General features: G+C 41.4%; 1 protein-coding gene across 2 annotated transcripts in view; it reads right to left on the minus strand.

Moving 5' to 3' along the window:
* The window catches only part of znf704 (zinc finger protein 704), a 192,380-nt gene that overhangs the window by 48,256 nt on the left and 124,794 nt on the right, over positions 1–19,330 (minus strand). For both annotated transcript variants that reach the window (XM_087985999.1, XM_043689092.2), the window contains exons 3-5: positions 14,575–14,684; positions 12,006–12,235; positions 8,391–8,491 (exon numbers count right to left, since the gene is read on the minus strand). In XM_087985999.1, coding sequence (XP_087842125.1) covers positions 8,391–8,491; positions 12,006–12,235; positions 14,575–14,684 — 441 coding nt within the window. The remainder of the gene's footprint in view (positions 1–8,390; positions 8,492–12,005; positions 12,236–14,574; positions 14,685–19,330) is intronic.

The raw sequence follows: 19,330 nt of genomic DNA on the forward strand, positions 1-19,330 counted from the left end.
CATGATCTCACATACATGAACACTCACAAATTCAAATTAGAAGCAATAGTAAGCCCCTCAAGCCTGCTCTGCCATTCAAAAATATCGTGGTAAATTTGATTACTCCCCAATCCTGCCTAAACCCCAATAACCTTTCACCCCTTCTTTGTCAAGAATCTGCCTGAAAATTATTCAAAGACCCTGCTTCCACAGCCTCTTCAGAAAATAAGCTTCAAAGAACTCATGATCCTTTGAGAGAAGAAAAGTTTCCTTATCTCTGTCTTAAATGGGCATTCCCTTACTTTTAAACAGTGACCACAAGTTCGAGAATATCCTTTCCACATCCTGTCCACCTTGTCAGAATCTCCCAGGGTCATACATGCTACAATCTAATTACCTTCTACTCTCCTCAACTCCAGAAATTATACGCCTTACCTATTCGACTTTTTCTGGGAAGACAACCGCCAATTCCAGGTCTTCCATGAGTAATTGTTCTCTGAACAGCTTCCTTTACATTTGCATCCTTAGCTTTCCTAATTACGTGCTGCACCTGCATATTAATTTCGCCCTATTTAGCTACTACCCTGCACCTTTCTTATTCTTCCTTAGAAATGGATAATTTTGCATTTGTCTTCACTAAATGCCGTTTGTCCATTCAACCTGACTTCACAGCTTCCATATATCATCTTCATACCTTACTTTCCTACCTATTTTTGATTTACATGCAAACATGGTAACCATTCCTTTTGTCCCTTCATCCAAGTCATTTAGATGGCAACATCTTGCCAGCCAGAAAAATACCCATTTATGCCAATTTCCTGTTTGCTCCATGTTCCACCAATGCCAATACGTCCTACACTAAAGTCCTTTATTAACTTTAATAACTTTGAATGTGGCACCTTATCAACCACCTTCTGAAAATCTAAGTAGGATACATCTACCAGTTTTCCCTTATCCACAGCACAAGTTACTTTATTAAAAAACTCCATTCCACTTTCAGATTCACAAACCTTTCTGAGACGTTATCTGTATCCTCATCAATGTAATCCAGTGGAAAACATCTGTTCAAACTGAATGGCACAGCAGACTTGATAGACTGAATGGCCTAGTGTAAAGGGCCAGTCAGGTTCAGTTGTCTGCATGGCTGGTTTGCAATGCAGGGAGCTGTTAATAGTATGGTTTCCATTCCCACACTGGCTGAGATTACTATGGAAGATTTACCTTTTCAACCTTGCCTGAGGGGTTGTGATCCTCAGGTTAAACTCACCACTAGCCATATCTTATAAGAGAGCAGTCCTAAGGGATTATGGTGACTTATTTCCGTTCTTATTACTTTAAAGGTACTGTATAAATGCAAGCTGCTCTCTCTTTTGGTGAATTAAAGAGCTTTGGTTTGGCAGCTATTCCTGTAAAGAAGATACAACATTGCAGATTTCAAGCAGCCTCAAACAATTGTTTGTTGTTGTGGTAGGTAATGGGTTGGGATATAGCTAACGCGATTTTCAGGAATGTGCAGACTTTGTAATTAGTTCAGTTATTATTATGAATTTGTAACTAGCCTTGGCAGCAGTTGGAGAGCCATTAAAAGGAGGAACCTGAGAACAGTTCTTGAACTGTAATTTATCAAATGCAATAAAGATGTTCGTAGAGAGTGAGCCGGATATTAGTCAGCTCAAACAGCTCATCAAGAGACAAGAAGCAGTGCTGTGAATATAATGGCTACTCAGAGAGTTACATACTATTGATTACTTCTTAGTTTTCATGTTTCAGAAAGTAATAGAATCTCTCCTATAAATGTATATTCATTATACTGGTCTGGACTATACTCCTGAAGATTTGAGGATGGACAATAATGTATTGGTGCTGTTCTCATGTTAGGTAACCCACTGAATGTCCTCCAGAATTCAAGCACAGGGCTGCTGAAACGTTTTGAGAGATTTGGGTGGATCGGGGTGGGGTGGGAGTAGGGGTGCTGACACACAGGAGAAAGTGAGGACTGCAGATGCTGAAGATCAGATTCGAGAGTGTGGTGCTGGAAAAGCACTGCAGGTCAGGCAGCATCCGAGGAGCAGGAGAATCGATGTTTCAGGCATAAGCCTTTTATCAGGAATGAATGATTCATTCTTGATAAAGGGCTTATGCCTGAAATGTTGATTCTCCTGCTCTTCGCATGCTGCCGGACCTGCTGTGCTTTTCCAGCACCATACTCTCGGTGCTGAGACACAGGCAGCTTCATTTAGATATTAGAGGCTGCTCAGACAGGGAGCCTGCCTCACAAGGCTGAAGCTCACAGAATAGCTCGGACTGGAGACGTGACAGAGGGAGCCCTTCCTGAAGAAGGGCTCATGCCCGAAACGTCGATTCTCCTACTCCTTGGATGCTGCACTTTTCCAGCAACACATTTTCAGACGTGACAGAGGGATCATGGGTAAGATGGGATGGGTGGATCTGTACTGTTGCGCACCGTCCTGATCATGAGATTGGAAGGTGAACCGGAGATGTCTCAATCACAGGGCCACAAGGATAGTCCATGGAACTCCAGTCCCGGGGATGACTGAGCTGCTTAATGGACCTGGAAGAAACATCTCTGCTCTTCCTGGTCCAAGGTGTTGTGAAGGATAGGTCTGACCTTGGCACTGTGGAACACTCCAAGCTGTTGGACCATTCTGTATCACTTGTCCTTTGTGGAACAATTTGTAAAAAGGAACACCTCTGACCACAATTCCTTTTCAGGTAGTGATCAGTATATTGTGTCCTCGAGACCCTGTAGGAAAAGGTGACAGTGGATCCTGGCACATGGTTCCCTGAGCAGATTGTCCAACTCCTTTGGCAGAATGCCTCATCACCTGAACTTTACAACAAGCACCAAGACATCGCTTGTTTGCTGGTGAGAAGGGCACTGCCCGTCAGGTCCTCCATGTACACCCCGGTCTTTCTGCACCACCGCATGCTGTCCTCAAAATGGCGGCACTGGCGAAGAGTCTGTCGCACATATCCTTCTGGAAAGTGCCTTTGCAAAGAAAACCTGGAGAAAGATGCTGTAGTTTTTGTCGATGTTCATCCCAAGCAGTTCTGTGAAGCAGGACTCTGTGCTCTACGGTCTGTTATCCATGAAGCACACCGAAACAGTCACTGACTGTGCCTCAGTGAAAGACACTCTCTGGTCTGCCTGAAACTTGTTGGTCTTCTAGTGCAAAGAATTGGCCTCAACTGGCACATCTTAAGGTCCAGGACTATGTGCTGAGGGACGCATTAAAACTTGAGGCAGCTGCTGCCAAGGTGCAGTGGGAAAAGACTACTGTCTGACTTCTTGCTGCCAAAGTATAACGAGGGTCCATCGAGTCGTTAGATCCCCTCATTGCCTCGAAATGAACATAAAGAGTTTACTGCACGAGTGTAAATAGCACTTTTTTGCATATGCAGGAATGGTCTCAGGAATTACAATAAAAACCACAGAACACCAGCTTATAGTCCAACAGGTTGATTTGGAACTCCATGCTTTTGGACCGCTGCTCCTTCATTAGGAATTACAAATTCCAAAGTGTTGTTTGTTTCTTTTTCTCTCTGCAAAGACTGTACAGAACTCTGTTAGGACCTTTTTGCATGTAGTTACAGATAATTTTCATGAATGAAGTATATTTTTGGATTAAAGAAAAAGTAGTGCTGTAAAGGAAATTATCTCACAGCTTGAGCCCTTCTCATCTGCTTCAACTTGCCTTGCATTCTGGGAAACAGCAATGCCCAAAAATGGAATGGCTGGTAGAATAAAGTGGGCTGCCTCATGAGAGTATTCAAGTGATGAACCCTACTTCAAAGGTGAAGACTGGTTGCCTCCTTCCCTCCATCACTCATGCAACTGTAATAGGGCAAGGGTGGGTGAGTAGGTGCAAAGAAAGATTCCAGTGGCATTTCAAAGGCCTTGTGCCTAAAAACCCAGCCAGCTGAAAGCTCGAAGTTCTATATGTTTGAGGGTGGTTCAATTTCCGCCCCCTTAATTTTTGTGTTGTGACCTCTGATATAACCCCAAAGCAACCATGCTGGGAGCTAAGATGCAACGTTCTTTTAGTCATTTATTCATTGCTTATTTAGCCCACTTGGCTTATAGTTTAAAGATAATGTCTGATATGATTTCTATTATCCATTCTGTAGAGGAATGGGATAGGACCAGGAACATCAAATGTAAAGTACTGGAGAAGGGAATTTACTGCAGAGGGCCTTCAGCACGTTTGCTGTAATTTTGATTGAAGAGTTAAAGAAACCCCTTGTAAATGCTGATTATGCAGGGGATCTGCAACTCTGACATAAGTGGGAGAATGCTAATGGAAATTCAGTCCCATCGCTTCTGTCCTGAGTTTATTACTGTACCATACGCTAAGTGAGAAAGCCTAGTGAAAGCACCATCAAGACATAAGGAGACTCAGTGGTTAAAGATAGGAGAGCTGGCAAATCTACAGCACAGGAAAGAAAAGACCCAAAATGTGTCAGTCCCTACAATTTGTGAAGCTTGGTTGCATTACTGAGATGACACCATAAGCATGTTTCCTTCTCTTTTCATTCCCATCTCCTTCAGCAGCTCTGTTGACAGTCAACTACTCGAGAGTATATCTTTAATGTGACTATTCCCTTCAACTGCAATCCTATTTACGAGCTCCACTTTCTTTCCAAAGTCCTTGAGTAGGTTGTTGCTTTGTGACTATACCACGTTCATGTCATACCACGTTCAAGATCCTGCAATTTAGCTTCCAGTCCACTGCATGGAGAACACACAGGATCAAAGACATAAGCCATATCCTGAGGGGAACTGATCATGGTTCTATCCTTCATCAACCTTCCTGGATCAATCAATCAATCTCGACACTTTTTCTCTTCAGTCCAACTCTGTGATGCAGCTCTTATTTGGCTACTCTCTTAAACATGCTCTATATCAGTTCTAACGTTTCTGTTCACAGCTATTGTGGCGTAAGATGTGGCTTTTTTGGATAATTTAATATCATTTATTTTAGAGTTTGGATTTTCAAATAATGATACATGGGCCGTATGATTATAAACCACCTATCTATATGAGGTGGTTTAATGATTACTTTGTCAGTTTTTCTGGAGCTGAGTTTTATTTTATCTTTAGTTTTGCATTATAAACCTTCTGTTTTACTGTTAAAACCACATCTGCAGCACTGCAAGCTTGTCTTTCAGTGAGTGACCACCTGATCAAATAATTTCAATGATCTATCAAGCCGGATATCAGTCCTGGATTTGGTTTGTCCATTCATAACATTAGCTGTGATCATTACACTATACAGTCACTTCCAATGTGAAACAGAAGGCTATTTACAGATCCTTTCTCACCCTCCTGACAATATTAAAAGTAGGCATGTTAATCAAAAGTGAGTTCTGACATTTATGTTGCAGCTATGTCATACCTAGTCTCTCATAATTCATGGGACAAACTGTGCAATCAAAAGTGATTTGATATAAACATCATGGTGTTTTATATGATAAACTAATGTTGGCAAATCCTTTACAAAGCTCATTTCTGGCTTATTCAATCTCTAATTGTAGGAAGTTTTACAAATAATGTATAATTGCAACTCAAATACTTCATACAGGTGCTTTTAAAAATCGTACTGGTTATTGCTACACGTGTTAAAGAAGGATCTGCATTGCACTAGTCATTATTGACTGAAACAGCTGCCATTTTATAGGATAAAACCAACCCATGTACAGCTTGATCCATTAACACGTTAAAAACACATTTATCTATACTGGAGTAATAACCATCATTTCTAAATTTGACTTATGATAATGGCAGTTAAGTCAATACAAACATGAATAGTAACTGACAGGTAGCCAGAATAAATTATTTGTTGCCTGGAGTTCAGAGATTTTAAGTATCTGAATCATTTTATAGCGAGAAAATGTTTCATTTCAGAACAGGGGAGACTGAAGAGCTTGTGGATCTATGGAATACTTTGTCCATAATACCATTAAAATTATTAAAGAAAGTAGTTGAAGTTGAATGCTTTATTGTCACTTGAATTTTACAGCGAATAATACAGTAAAATACAGTGAAAAGCTTCAACTGTTGCCACAATCCGGCACCATTTTGATTTAGTTGAAGAATAAAAAAAAGACTGAAAAAGTGCCCTGAGCTGGTTCACCAATGACACCTGCTCTACCACCCCTCCTCCACCGCCTTGCCGCCATCTGCGCCCAACCCCCAGTGTATGAGTCGGCACTTTCTAGGCACCATCTCTGTGCTGCTGGGCCCATCTCACCGATACTGCTGCTGATGTTAGGTCCCGAGAGGAACTCACATGCCCCACAAACGACGCCAGGAGTCCCCACTCTGGACATACCATGCTGCCACTGCTGTCTCGCCAAACCCAGCGGTTCCCCATTCCAGGTCTACTGTAAGCAGGAGTGCCTGGCTCCATGGCCAGGCCATGCCTCGCCCATAGTCTCATTCCAGCCACCTCCTCCGAGATGCTGCCTTGCCAGCGCCGCCATCTTGAAAAGTTTGCTACTGCCAACCCCGCTGACTGGAGGAGCTTTGCCGCAGCCACTGCCTGCCCCAAACACCAGGAGGACATCCTTGCTGCTGCTGCACATTCCACCTCCCATTGCTGTGAGCAGCTGCCATTCTACGGGTGTTCTGTGACGATTAGGTGATTAAACTCAGATTCTTCAAATAAAAATCCAGAGTTGCTTCATATCAACCTTCACACATATATCAGTTTTCTGAACCGGTACAATTCCAAAATCTGTGAGCTTTATTTCACCCAAAATAGCTTGTAATTATGGTTTAGTTTTCATGGTCCTGACTCAGCCTCCAAGTAAGTATTAGAAAAACAATGATTGAAGAGCTTTTTTTGTAGGATTACTTGTAGTTCTGGATTTTGCTAAGATATAGCATATTTTGTGAAAATTCACGTTTTCTGCAATCTGCAGTCAATTCTGCTTGATTTTAATCTTCTCTATCAATCCCAACCCCCTTCTCCCTGGTTCTCTACCAGCCTAAAAACTATTAAATTCTTCCAGTTCTGACGTAAATGTCATTAACTTGAAACAAGAATCGCAATCACACTACCATCATTCTAATTATCTAACTTCTCAAATTTTTGGTAAGGTTTTTGTCAAATAAAGATTCGCAGAAACATCACCTTGTGATATGGCCCTTTAATGTTCCTTTAGTTTGTTACCCTTCTCACAGAATAAAATCTGGTGCTTGTCTTGTGATATGATTGTACTCGTTATCAATAACAGTGCCTCGGGGTTTTGAATACCATATGTGTAAGACAAATATAACTGTCAGCTTTTATTATCCATTCTAGGAAACTCCTCTATAATGTTGCACAATGTCTGTTCCACTGTACATGAGGTGGCATGGTGGCTTAGTGGTTAGCACTGTAGCCTCATAGCACCAGGGTCCCAGGTTCGATTCCAGCCTCGGGTGACTGTCTGTGTGGAGTTTGCACGTTGTACTGTGTCTGTGTGGGCTTCCTCTAGGTGCTCTGGTTTCCTCCCACAGTTCAAAGATGTGCAGGTTAGGTAAATTAGCCATGCTAAATTGCCCATAGAGTTAAGTGCATTAGTCAGAGGGAAATGGGTCTGGGTGGGTTACTCTTTGGAGGGTCAGTGTGGATTGGTTGGGCTGAAAGGTCTGTTTCCACACTATAGGGAATCTAATTAAATTAACTTTATAATTTTAACCATCAAGTGCTACATTACAGTGACCTTAAAGTAACAACAGTATGACAGTTTACATATTTCGAAGTTCTCTATTACAGATAAAAATTTACAAAATCTTAAGCAAAAAACTCCACATAGCATTTCATTGGCCAATATATAAAAGGCCAAATGATATCCTAACATCAGTTCCAGTTTTAGACTTAAAATTATATTGAACTAATCATAAACATAATTTTGAGTTGATCCCAAAGGCAGTTCATTTTTTGACAGACTGAGGACTGAATAATATGCTTGCAATAAAGTTCTCCTTATAACACACTGTGTCATCCTATTTCCCTGATGGTTGTCATATTCCAACGATCCTGCCAATGATTCCATTCTCCCCCTTTTTAGGGAAGACAAGCAGTTTACATGTCCTGAGACTTCTGCCGAAATGCTTTATAATTTGAAAGTGCTTGGGAGTCTGTGACAAAATGCCTGGTCTTCATGGCATCTCCTCTGGCTAATAAGGGCTATACTAGTAACTTATGAGGGCTTCTGAATGTAACCAACCTCTTATCAGTGCATTAGATGTCTCACGAGAACGTTAGAAAATTGCAACCTCTAATATTTCACGAACCTGAAGGGTTAGTCCATTTCAAATGTACTCAATGTCCACGATATGAGAGCTTCCTTTGGTATGACTGAAAACAAGTTATACTCATTTCCTATGATCTGTAACTTACCCCAAATGGATGGTGCGAATATGTTTCTGTATTCCCGCAGAAGTGCTGAGTACTTTTCCACAATTCTTCCACAAACACTTGAACATAACTTTCATGGAGTTCTATGAAATAAAAGACAATACATGAAACACTATCTGTCTTATTCAAATTCTTCTATCCTAGAATAGCAGCCTACTAAAAAAAAAATCCAAAATAAGCAGTGTGTAAAAGAGAGCTTTGAGTGTCAGAGTTGGGAAGTCATGTTGAGGTTGTACAGGACATTGATAAGGCTTCTTCTGAAGTACAGTGTCCCTCTGTTCTGGTCACTCTGTTATAGGAAGGATGTCATTAAGCTAGAGACAGTTCAGAAAAGATTTACCAGTATGTTGCCAGGAATGAAGCGTTTGAGATGTAATGAGTGGCTAGATAGGCCGGGACATTTTTTTGCTGGAGCACAGGAAATTGAGAGGTGACCTGACAGAGGTTTATAAAATCATGAGGGGTATAGATAGGGTGAATAGCAGGTGTTAGGAATTTCAAGTTTAGGGGGCATATTTTTAAGGTGAGAGGAGAAAGATTAAAGAAGACACGAAGGGCAACCTTTTGCAACAGAGTGTGTGGAATGAACTTGCAGAGCAAGTGGTAGATGCAGGTACAGTTACAATGTTTAAAAGACATTTAGATAAGTACATGAATAAGAAATGTTTGGAGGGTTATGGGCCAAACGCAGGCAGGTGGAACTATTCAGTTTGGGATTATGGTTGGCAATGGACTGGTCGGACCAAAGGACCTGTTTCCATGCTGTATGACTCTATGAGAGAACTTGAAAAGTTTGCAATGATTGAGGGGTCCGGGCTGTTTTTTGAGCAGGGAGGAAATTATTACAGATTTGATCAGGGAGGCAAATAGTAGATGAAAACAGGGAATTTACAAACCAGTATTTACAATGTCAGCTAGTATGAGGGCTAGGAAGGGAAGCTGGATGGTCAAACATTTATTGGGACCAGAATCAAGGGTGAGACTTTTGGAAAATAGGGTGATAATAAAGTAACTATAAATGCTGTGGTTGAGGAGCACAGTGCCATGGGAGTGAGATTTGCATTGGTATGCAAAAGGGAGGGATAAAGCTTCAAAAGTGGCTGAACAGTTGGCTTAATCTTAGAAACAAAAATCAATGAGATTGTCATTCCAATTCAGGAGAAAGTGGAGGGAACAATGGAGAGGGGTGTAGAAACTAATTGGGAGATGGGTTGTGGGATTACTAGGATGGAAGTGAATATAGGAGAAAGTGGACCAGGATATGAACGGTGGAGGAAAGGGAGTGGTTAAATAGATCAACAATTATAGAAATAATGTGGTGAATGAGTTTAAAGACCAGGCTGCTGAAAATGCAACAGGAAGTAAGGGACATTTTTCCCAGGGCAGATGCAGATAAAAAGAGAAATTGTGAGCAAAAGAAAATTAAAGGCAAGGGTATTGGATCAGAAAACAGCAATAAAAAACAAGGTAAATAGAAAGGAACAATGGTAAACAACACTGTGGTTCAGCAATGGAGAAATACTGTAATAGGATATAGAAAGGATAAACCAAATGATATTGAGTAAGGGAAAAAGGAAGTTTATTTAAAAGCCAGGGATCCACAGTTGAATGAGAATACACATGTAGAAAGTACCTAAATTATAAAATACTAACTAAAATTTCTTTTTAATCAAAAGGCTGAGGAATTTGAGATAGATACATAGAAAATACCATCAATAGGAAAATAGGAACATTCAAGCCTACCCTGCTATTCAATATGATCATGGCTGATCATCCAAATCAGTATCTGTTCCTGCTTTTGCTCCATACACTCTGATCCTTTTAGCCCTAAGAACTACAGTATATCTATCTCCTTCTTGAGATAAAATGAGTAAACATTGACGACTTTGAGAAAGCTTTTTCTAAGTACCTCAGCAGGAGAGGAACAGACAAGATAAAACTGTTAAAATTGAATTTTAGATCTCCATCTCCCCAGACTGCACCCTTTAATTTATGGAAACAATTTACTCTATACTTCAATAATTTTAATTGTCGCTATAAAATCACCTTTTAATATCCTCCATTCTAATGAAAAGAAAGCATCATTTTTTTCTAGCTTCTCAGTGGAATTCTATTTACACACACCACATAGTTTCCTCATGAGTAAGTTATGCTCTGCATTGTCCCAGCATCTTTTGCTTGTGTGAAGCTCAAAAATGCAAAAAATATTTTTAATTGTGGTTTTACTAAGGTTTATTTACATAGAGTATAATATTATTGCCACAAAACTAAGTACTTTATTCGTTGTTTTATTGATTTGAACTGCTACCTTTATCATGTTATGAACTTTAACACCCAAAATCCCTCCTCTTATGACCCAGTCTTGCAATCACATTTAAGTTTTAGCATGTACCAGCCTCATTTCTGGGATAAATTCCTCCTATCACTTCCCTTCCTCTATTCCACCTTACTGTCAATGAAGAAGAGAAGGAAGCGAAGGCCACATCCTTGGAGGCTTTCAAAATAGCATTGAGAAGTAACAAATTAAGCCATTAGTCCAGATACTCTGACTAGAGAGCTTACATTGTAACCAGGGGAGGGCACTTGTGCTGTGCTGGCAATGGTAATTAGACCCTGGAGGATGACAGTAGAGTTGACTGTGCCCAGAGACTGAGCAAGATGAGGATAATATTGCAGCACAGCTACAACCACATTAGGCCCAGGACTTTCACTCTACTGGAGATAGTGGTGAAGGACAAATAAGTGGGCAACTTGGAACCAGACAGAAAGCCACCTCTATCCTGCCACTTCAGCAATTAAGTTCTGGGCAGGAAAGTCGATACTGCCAGCTTCCTGGTCCATTGTCAATTAAGCCCTTAAGCAGTCAATTAATGTGGTTAGTAGCAGACTGGATAGGTGACAGCCTTTCTGACTGCCACAATAGTGGTGGTGGTGGTGGTGGTGGAGTGGGGGTTGGTCTCCTTGTCAGGTTGAGTTGCCCCAAGTTGGGGACAATCAGAGGCGTGGATAAGTGCAGGAGGGTGTGGGCACCAAAAGCCTCCCCATGCCCTGGTCTCTGATCCAAATCCCCAACACACCTCTCCACATGGGCTCCTCACCACGGTCATCCCCTGTCAAAAATACACCTTCCTTCTGCTCTTTGTCAGTTGTATGGCCTGCAATATGGTCCTGCTCCCCGTAGTGATTGCTCCCAGCTGATTGGCCAGCAGCTTCAGGTAGGAGTGCCATCCCAGGAGCTGATTCACTGACGAGTCGTTGGGTCATTATGAAAGTGCCTAAAGTGCCACTTCATCTGGTAGGTTTTCTCGTTTGATTTGTACGTTAGCCGGGGGTGGGGGTGGGGTTCATTCCTAAAGATGCCCCTCCTATACTTAAGACCAAAAAAAACCACAAATCCCCAGCTAAAATATCACTCCCAATTTTAGAAAAAGAAAACTTTGGTGACATTGGAGAATCAAACAAATAGTTGTAGGGTGAGATGATCATAGATTTGAGCAAGCTAGACAAATATTTTAGATAGAAAACACCAGAGGTCTGGTGATTGTTTGCAAGACAGACAAAGAGCTGAAAACAGGATCGACAGAATCTTCAGAGTACCTTTCGTTTCCTTGGTATAGGCTCATCAAACAACAGGTTGCTGGAGTCTGCCTCATCAATGCTGTCATCTGGCTGGACAGCTCCACGGAAAGGTTTGAAGCTGTCAGCCAGTAAGGGTGGTGATGGGGTGGATGGATTTGACTGATCACTCGGGGCACCCCAGCTCCAGTTGCCACTGCTGCTGTAGCTTGATGACATGTTCGCCCCCTCCTTCCAGGAACCGTTCTGATCTGGCACACAAAATGCAGTAGAAATTCTCATTCAACAGCAGCATTGCTATAGCACACAGGATACTGTGTAACTTCCAGTGAGAACTTGCGATGCTCTTGCCTGTGTCACATTGGAGTAGATCATTACCTGGAATGTGGCAGAGCCGAATGCCTGGCTGCTGCTACAGAACAGAACAGTTTCTCACATTCTCCTCCTATCCCACCTCTTCATTTTCTTCCCCTCTTCTCCACTACCCCAACTCAGCTCTCCTACCCCAATGTCTCACCTTCTTCCCTTTGCCCATCGCCTAGCCCTAGAAAGAAAATGAATGCCGCCCTTCTCTTATACCACTCTCTGTCTTTTTGCTCTTTTATCCTCCTCTTTGATTCACCCTTTCCCCATCCACCTCTCTCCATCACTTCTTCCCTCTATTTTTCCTGAATCATTTTGATTTCCCCATGAACTAAACCTCCCAGCAGGGAAGTAATCAAATCATACACTTGTGTCTTCCACAACAATGCCTAGTCTAATGGCCGACGGTCACAGCTTCCATTCCAGCACATGCAACAACCATCCCATGTCCATGGGATCTAGTGAAGTTCAGACTGTTAGCTTGCTGGAAAGGAGAGTACATATTTCCAGCAAACTGTGATATCCTGGTGTGTTTGCAAGATCAGCACGCAATGAGCTAAAACAGCTTTCTGCTGAAAATGAGATGTGAGGCATGAATGAGAAACTGTCAGAATATGTAGGAGCCATGATGGTCCAGGGGATGTTGGCTGGTTGCTTGTGTTTATTGTAATATAATATTTACAAGAAGCTGAATGGGCCATATCACCATAACAGATTGAGAAGAGCTAACTGCACCTTGTTGCCATTCTGTTGTCACTTTTAGGTATCTTTGATGTGCAGCTTTTTAATGGTTGCATGATCAAAGGCAGACTTAATGTAAGGGTTATGCTGTGCTCATCGCATTGCGAAGTGCGATATACTATAGGAACCCATGTTGGATAAACTCAATAAAGACACACTGTTCATATCGCAATGCACGGGGAGTTTGCACATTCTCCCTGTGTCTGCGTGGGTTTCCTCCGGGTGCTCCGGTTTCCTCCCACAGTCCAAAGATGTGCAGGTCAGGTGAATTGGCCATGCTAAATTGTCCGTAGTGTTGGGTAAGGGGTAAATGTAGGGGTATGGGTGGTTTGCGCTTCGGCGGGTCGGTGTGGACTTGTTGGGCTGAAGGGCCTGTTTCCACACTGTAAAGTAATCTAATCTTAAAACACATACTGGACAGTGCAGTTTGATGTCTCATCAATAAAATCCTGATTCAGTACTGTTATGACTGATGCTAATATTTCTGTGTTTAAAGTAACAAATCAGAACAAGAAAGATGTCCCAACATCATGCAGGTTCAAACTGTGTCAGCAGAGTTGAGGATTACATTGTGTAAAAGGGTATCCTGTCTCTACAATGGCCCAGCAATCTGTCCTTGTGCAGATTATTGGCATTGCTGAGTGCTCCAGCTTAGGGAAGTGACATAGAGTAATGTACATCCTATTCTCACTCAGGAAGGTAACATCTGTCCTCCCAACCAGTCAATGCCCTTTTTACTGTCTGTCATACAGCCCAGCCCAGCCTCCTATGCAGGAGGTGAGATTATGCCCTCTCAGGTATAAATGATCTGATGGCAATGAATCCCGTGGTCCAGTGACCATAGCTGCACACAGGACTACAGCTGTGGCCTAACCCAAGTTTTGTACCGATCCAATGGAACCTCCCTTTGCTTATAATCTAAGTTATAACCGATAAAGGCAAGTGTCCTGTGTGCCTTCTTTACTACCCTATTAACCTGTCCTGCTGCCTTCAGGGATCTGTGGACAAGCATCCAAAGATCCCCCTGTTCCTCTGAGCTTCCTAGTAACCTGCCATTCATTAATAATCCACCTCCTACACCCCTTCTGAACCGGTGCCCCATAAGAAGTAACCTTCCTGAACAATTGTTTGGATATTGTTTGGGTCAAGAAATAGGAAACACAGGAAGTCACCACTGAAAATGGGAAAACGTTTAAACCATGATTTAAGCCATTGTTCGGCAAGGCTGTGAGTTGACATGTCTAAGTGGTCAAACATGTTCATTAAAATTCTATAATGTATTAATATTCAATAGGCTGTGCTCCCAGGACAAGGGATTTTACAAAGTGTACATAAGAAGAATAGGTAAACTAAATTCACTCCCCAATCCCTTGAAAGTTTGTGTGCAATGGAAAATCTTACTGTAGAAATGAAATTAGGAGTCATAACATGGATTCAATTTTACTGAAGTGATCCTGTAGTAAATAAATCGAATTTAACAACTTACCTGCGACACGGAATGCAGAGGGGGGGCTGCGGACGAGGGGGCTAGTGGAAAGGCTGGTCAGGACCATCGCCGCTGTTACTTTGTCCATCTCCCCTTCCTCTGAGAATTTCCTGCATCAACAATAAAAATTAGGTTCATTAATTACTGCTGGCTTGTACAAAGAGCTGAGTGTATGTCTGGGAGACCAAAGAGTGCTGGGCAGTAAAGAAGTTTTCAAAAAATGCTACAACAGTTGTGGAAATATTATTGCAACTTGCTTTCAGCCCCTGCCATTTTGTGTTCCATTTGTGCAGAATGCATCTTATCATTCTGCATTAATTACTTATTAAACTCAATGCAGAAAGTCAGAACCCATGCGTTACTGTGTTATGTTGGTATTTAATGATGTAATAATTACTAATTCAATGCTGATCAATATCTCTGGCCCAGAAAAGGAAAGATTTAAACTACTGATTCTAATTCCTGCATGAAGTAAATAGCTGTTAGCAATTTTAAAAACTCTTCTCTTATTTTGCAATTTTGCCCATTTTCTTTTATTCTAATCCTTCTTTCTAGCGTTTTCTGAGCTGACTCAAATTCATCCTTTCTTGTATCGCTGTTCCTTTCTCAATCATTAAATTTCTTCAGGGACTAGGAGAAAGTGAGGACTGTAAATGCTGGAGAGTCAGAGTAGAAAAGGATGGTGCTGGAAAAGCACAGCAGATCAGGCAGCATCCAAGGAGCAGAACAGTCAACGTTTCGGGCATAAGCCCTTCATCAGGAATGTGGAGGGGGAAGGGGACTGAGAGATAAATAACGAGGTGGGGTGAGACTGGGGGGAAGGTAGCTGGGAAGGCGATAGGTGGATGCAGGTGGAGGGTAATTGTGACATGTAGTGGGGAAGGTGGAGCAAATAAATGTCATCAGTCAAGGAAATACATTTTGGTCTTGCCATTCAGCAAGGTTACATATATTCCATTGTCTTTCCACTTGTAGTAACTTATTGGTTAAATTATGTGAAAGAGGCAAACATGTGGGAAATGGTGTAACTAATGGCACAGACAATGAGATGCCTGGCTCCAGCAGAGTTTTGACCTAACGTGCATGAGATAGATAAAGTGCATTATTGCTAATGCAAAGTTTTGACTTCTACAGTGTTTATCAGATAGATTCTGATAAAAATATACTCAGTCTGAATGTCCTCTGGAATTAACATTATTTTCTTACAGCTTCTGTATCTCTTCTGGCAGATAAATTGGAGAAAGCACTCTCCCTACCTATGAAAAATTCACTCTTACAGAGGCTGAGACTGGATATTTTTGGAATACTTCGTACAAGGAAGGTGTTGGGCATCTAATAGAAGGGGAACTACACATAATTTGTGAAATAATGGGGTAAAGTTTTGTCTTTAGCAATGTTTTGCCCCAAATTAGAGCTTTTATCCATTCATTTTAAGATTGTGAGTTGAAATATGCACAAATTCTTGACGTCATTAGAATTTGTACAGCTGTATGATGTAAGGGCTGAAAATGAGAATATTTCTCATTGTGCAAACTGCAGGAATATTTTAGTGACTGTTCTTTTGTAATTTGAAACACCCACTTAAATTGTCTTGAAGTAGAGTGATTGACCCACACAATATAAATAACGTGCTTAGATCCCACTACATTTCATTGCCCATGCTATACAACATTCCCATACTAAGGATGCCACTACCAACAGCAGGTAGTCTCCAGGCAGTATAAAGTAAGTAAACATCCTTGGACCCATGCATTTGCTACCTTTTTTTCCCTTTCTACTGGAGGACATCAATGTTTTCTCCTAGCACTTCCCAATGATCATGCAGTTCATACATGTCATTGCATGACAAACCTTGCTGCTATCACTCTATTGGTGTGAACTGCTGTTGCACTCCCCTGACCTCTGGCCATCACTTTAGTGGAAATTTAATTTCCCAGATTTTTTAAAACTATTAATGCTATTTACCAGCAACCACTGATCTTCAAATGAAACTAAAGTAGATGAAGAAATCCTGTAGAATTCATGCCACAAAATGTTGTGATACACAACTGGATTTTGTATTTGAGGCATTTAATAATGTGGTCATGTTCATCAGTACATTACAATATATACTATAATGACTGATAAAGATTAAACATTACCAATGCAATATATTGGAACATTTGTATTCATTCATCTATAGCTATAATTAAGTATGTACAGATGATGAAAACTTCTCCAGAACATTTGAGGAAAGAGGAAAACCATTATGCTGAAAGAAATAGTCTCTTTTTCAAACACCGACTCAACCAATTGTCTTCTTAACATATTTTTAACACTTTCTTTCTCAAGACACACATCTAATTGTTTTGTGAATCTTTGGCATGTTCTGTTCCGACGTCCTTCCCTTGGGTGTCAAGATTCCGTTTACATCCCTTGTTATTCCTTAGTTTCCAATTTCAATATTGACACGTTGGTCATTATTGTGGTGAATACTTTAGCTGAAATAGTCCTGTAATCTCCCTTCGAAAACTGCGATTGGATCACTCTTGAGTCACTTCTTTTTCAAAGAAAAGGAGCCCAACTTTTTTTAACTTACCCATGTGGTATCGATCCATGAGAGAAGGAATCATTTGCGTGGTTTGACAACGTAACCTCTCAAGGGCAATAACATCCTGCCCATAATCAGCTAACCAGAGCTGTGCTCAGCAATTGTGACATGAGTTGACCAACTTCCACTGGACAATGTAACTTCCGGTGATTATACAATTTGTATACGCGTTGGTTTGTGATTAGTTTGGGACTGTAACAATACAAAAACGTGTCATGTGATAGCAGTTTTTTGTATTCATTCCACAATGAAACGCCAACACTGTACTCAATGCAAACTCAATACCAGCTGCAATTTTGTGGGGAGTCTGTGAACTGGCAGCCAGCGGCTTCCTCACAAGGAGTGGGGAAATATCAAGCAGCTGGTTATTCCTTGACCGCTTTTGTCAGAGCTATGGCATTTCAGAACTACGACTGGATAGCCCACAATCTCAACTGCATCAACTACCCTCCTGTCAAAGAGAAAATGGAAGAAGAAGAATAAACGGACCTCATTTTCCAATAAATGTAGCAAAACTACTTTGGAATGATGGAAATTGATTTCAAAAGCTGGCTAAAGAAAACCATCACCAAAGGCACAAAAGCACAACCACAGACATCACCAAGATAAGAAAAACCTCAACCAAAAGAGAAAATGCTGGAAAGTCTCAGCAGGTCTGGCAGGATCTGTAAGGAGAGAAAACAGCTGACGTTTCGAGTCTAACTGACCCTTTGTCAGAGCTCTGACAAAGGGTAAGTTAGACTCGAAACGTCAGCTCTTTTCTCTCCTTACAGATCCTGCCAGACCTGCTGAGATTTTCCAGCATTTTCTCTTTTGGTTTCGATTCCAGCATCCGCAGAAATTTGCTTTTATTAAGGAAAACCTCAATCCCAGTCACAAATACTGACTGAGACAAGGAATTAAATAAAACACACAGCAATGCAGTGTTATCTGATGAGCCCCTTCAGCAGCCCATCCCAGCCTCCAATTATAGAACATAGAACAGTACAACACAGTACAGGCCCTTCGGCCCACAATGTTGAACCGAGATTTTATCTTAATTGAAAATCGACTTAACCTACGCACCCCTCAACTTACTACCGTAAATGTGCTTGTCCAGCAGTCGTATGGAAGTTACGTTCTTGGCAAATGGAGGCCCCACAACAAGCCAAAAGGCAGGTTGCCCTAGTTTCCTGGAGGGCAGATAATCAGGCTGGTGGTGGGGTGAGGCCCTTAACGATGGTGGTTCAAGAAGGTCACATGTGGAGCTCTCACACAAAGACTGATCGCTGAGGTTGTGGGAAGTGGGATAGTGTCTCTCTGGGGACCAAAAGATCTAATTATTTGCTCTACATGGCATCTTCTTTTCCACTTCCAGGGAGAGGAAAATCACTCAAAGACTGATTGCCTCAAACCTTCAATGTGTTAAACAACAACACAAGGTATAAGTACTTTAAAATTATGAAGGTCAGATGAGGAGACAGGCATGTTTTCTGTCTGCTTTTATAATCTATAGCTAGAAGCTATCTGGTGGAGTTACAGTAAAAAATTATTGAACTAGTTAAATGTCTTTCAAACACCCAGTGTAATTACAATCAATGTCGAAAAGTGTGGCACTGGAAAAGCACAGCCGGTCAGGCAGCATCCGAGGAGCAGGAGAGTCGACGTTTCAGGCATAAGCCCTTCGACTCTCCTGCTCCTCAGATGCTGCCTGATCGGCTGTGCTTTTCCAGTGCCACACTTTTTGAATTTGATCTGCAGCATCTACAGTCCTCACTTTCTACTAATTATGATCAATACCTTGCAAGCAGGAAATCCCAATAGAAAAAAGAACTCCATTACCTTTGAGTTCAATGGAGACCCAACTCCCTAGAAACTTGACAAAGCATCTCTCAGCCAGGTTTTGTTTATAAGACTCTCCCTTCAAACTTACAGCATCAAGTTAATCTAAGAAACTACAGGTCTGCCGTGGAAGCGTACAAAGCAATTACAATCTACTGTCTTCATCTGTATCTATCTTTTGTGTGTTTGAGATGAATGAGTAAAATAGAGTCATTGAGCACAGAAACTTGAAAGGATTCAGAAGAGATTTACAAGGATGTTGCCAGAGTTGGAGGATTTGAGATACAGGGAGAGGCTGAACAGGCTGGGGCTGTTTTCCTTGGAGCGTCAAAGGCTGAGGGGTGA

This window comes from Chiloscyllium plagiosum, unplaced genomic scaffold (assembly GCF_037043375.1).
Source record: "Chiloscyllium plagiosum isolate Xiang-an unplaced genomic scaffold, Cpla_swu_hap1 HiC_scaffold_4, whole genome shotgun sequence".
Lineage (NCBI taxonomy): Eukaryota > Metazoa > Chordata > Chondrichthyes > Orectolobiformes > Hemiscylliidae > Chiloscyllium > Chiloscyllium plagiosum.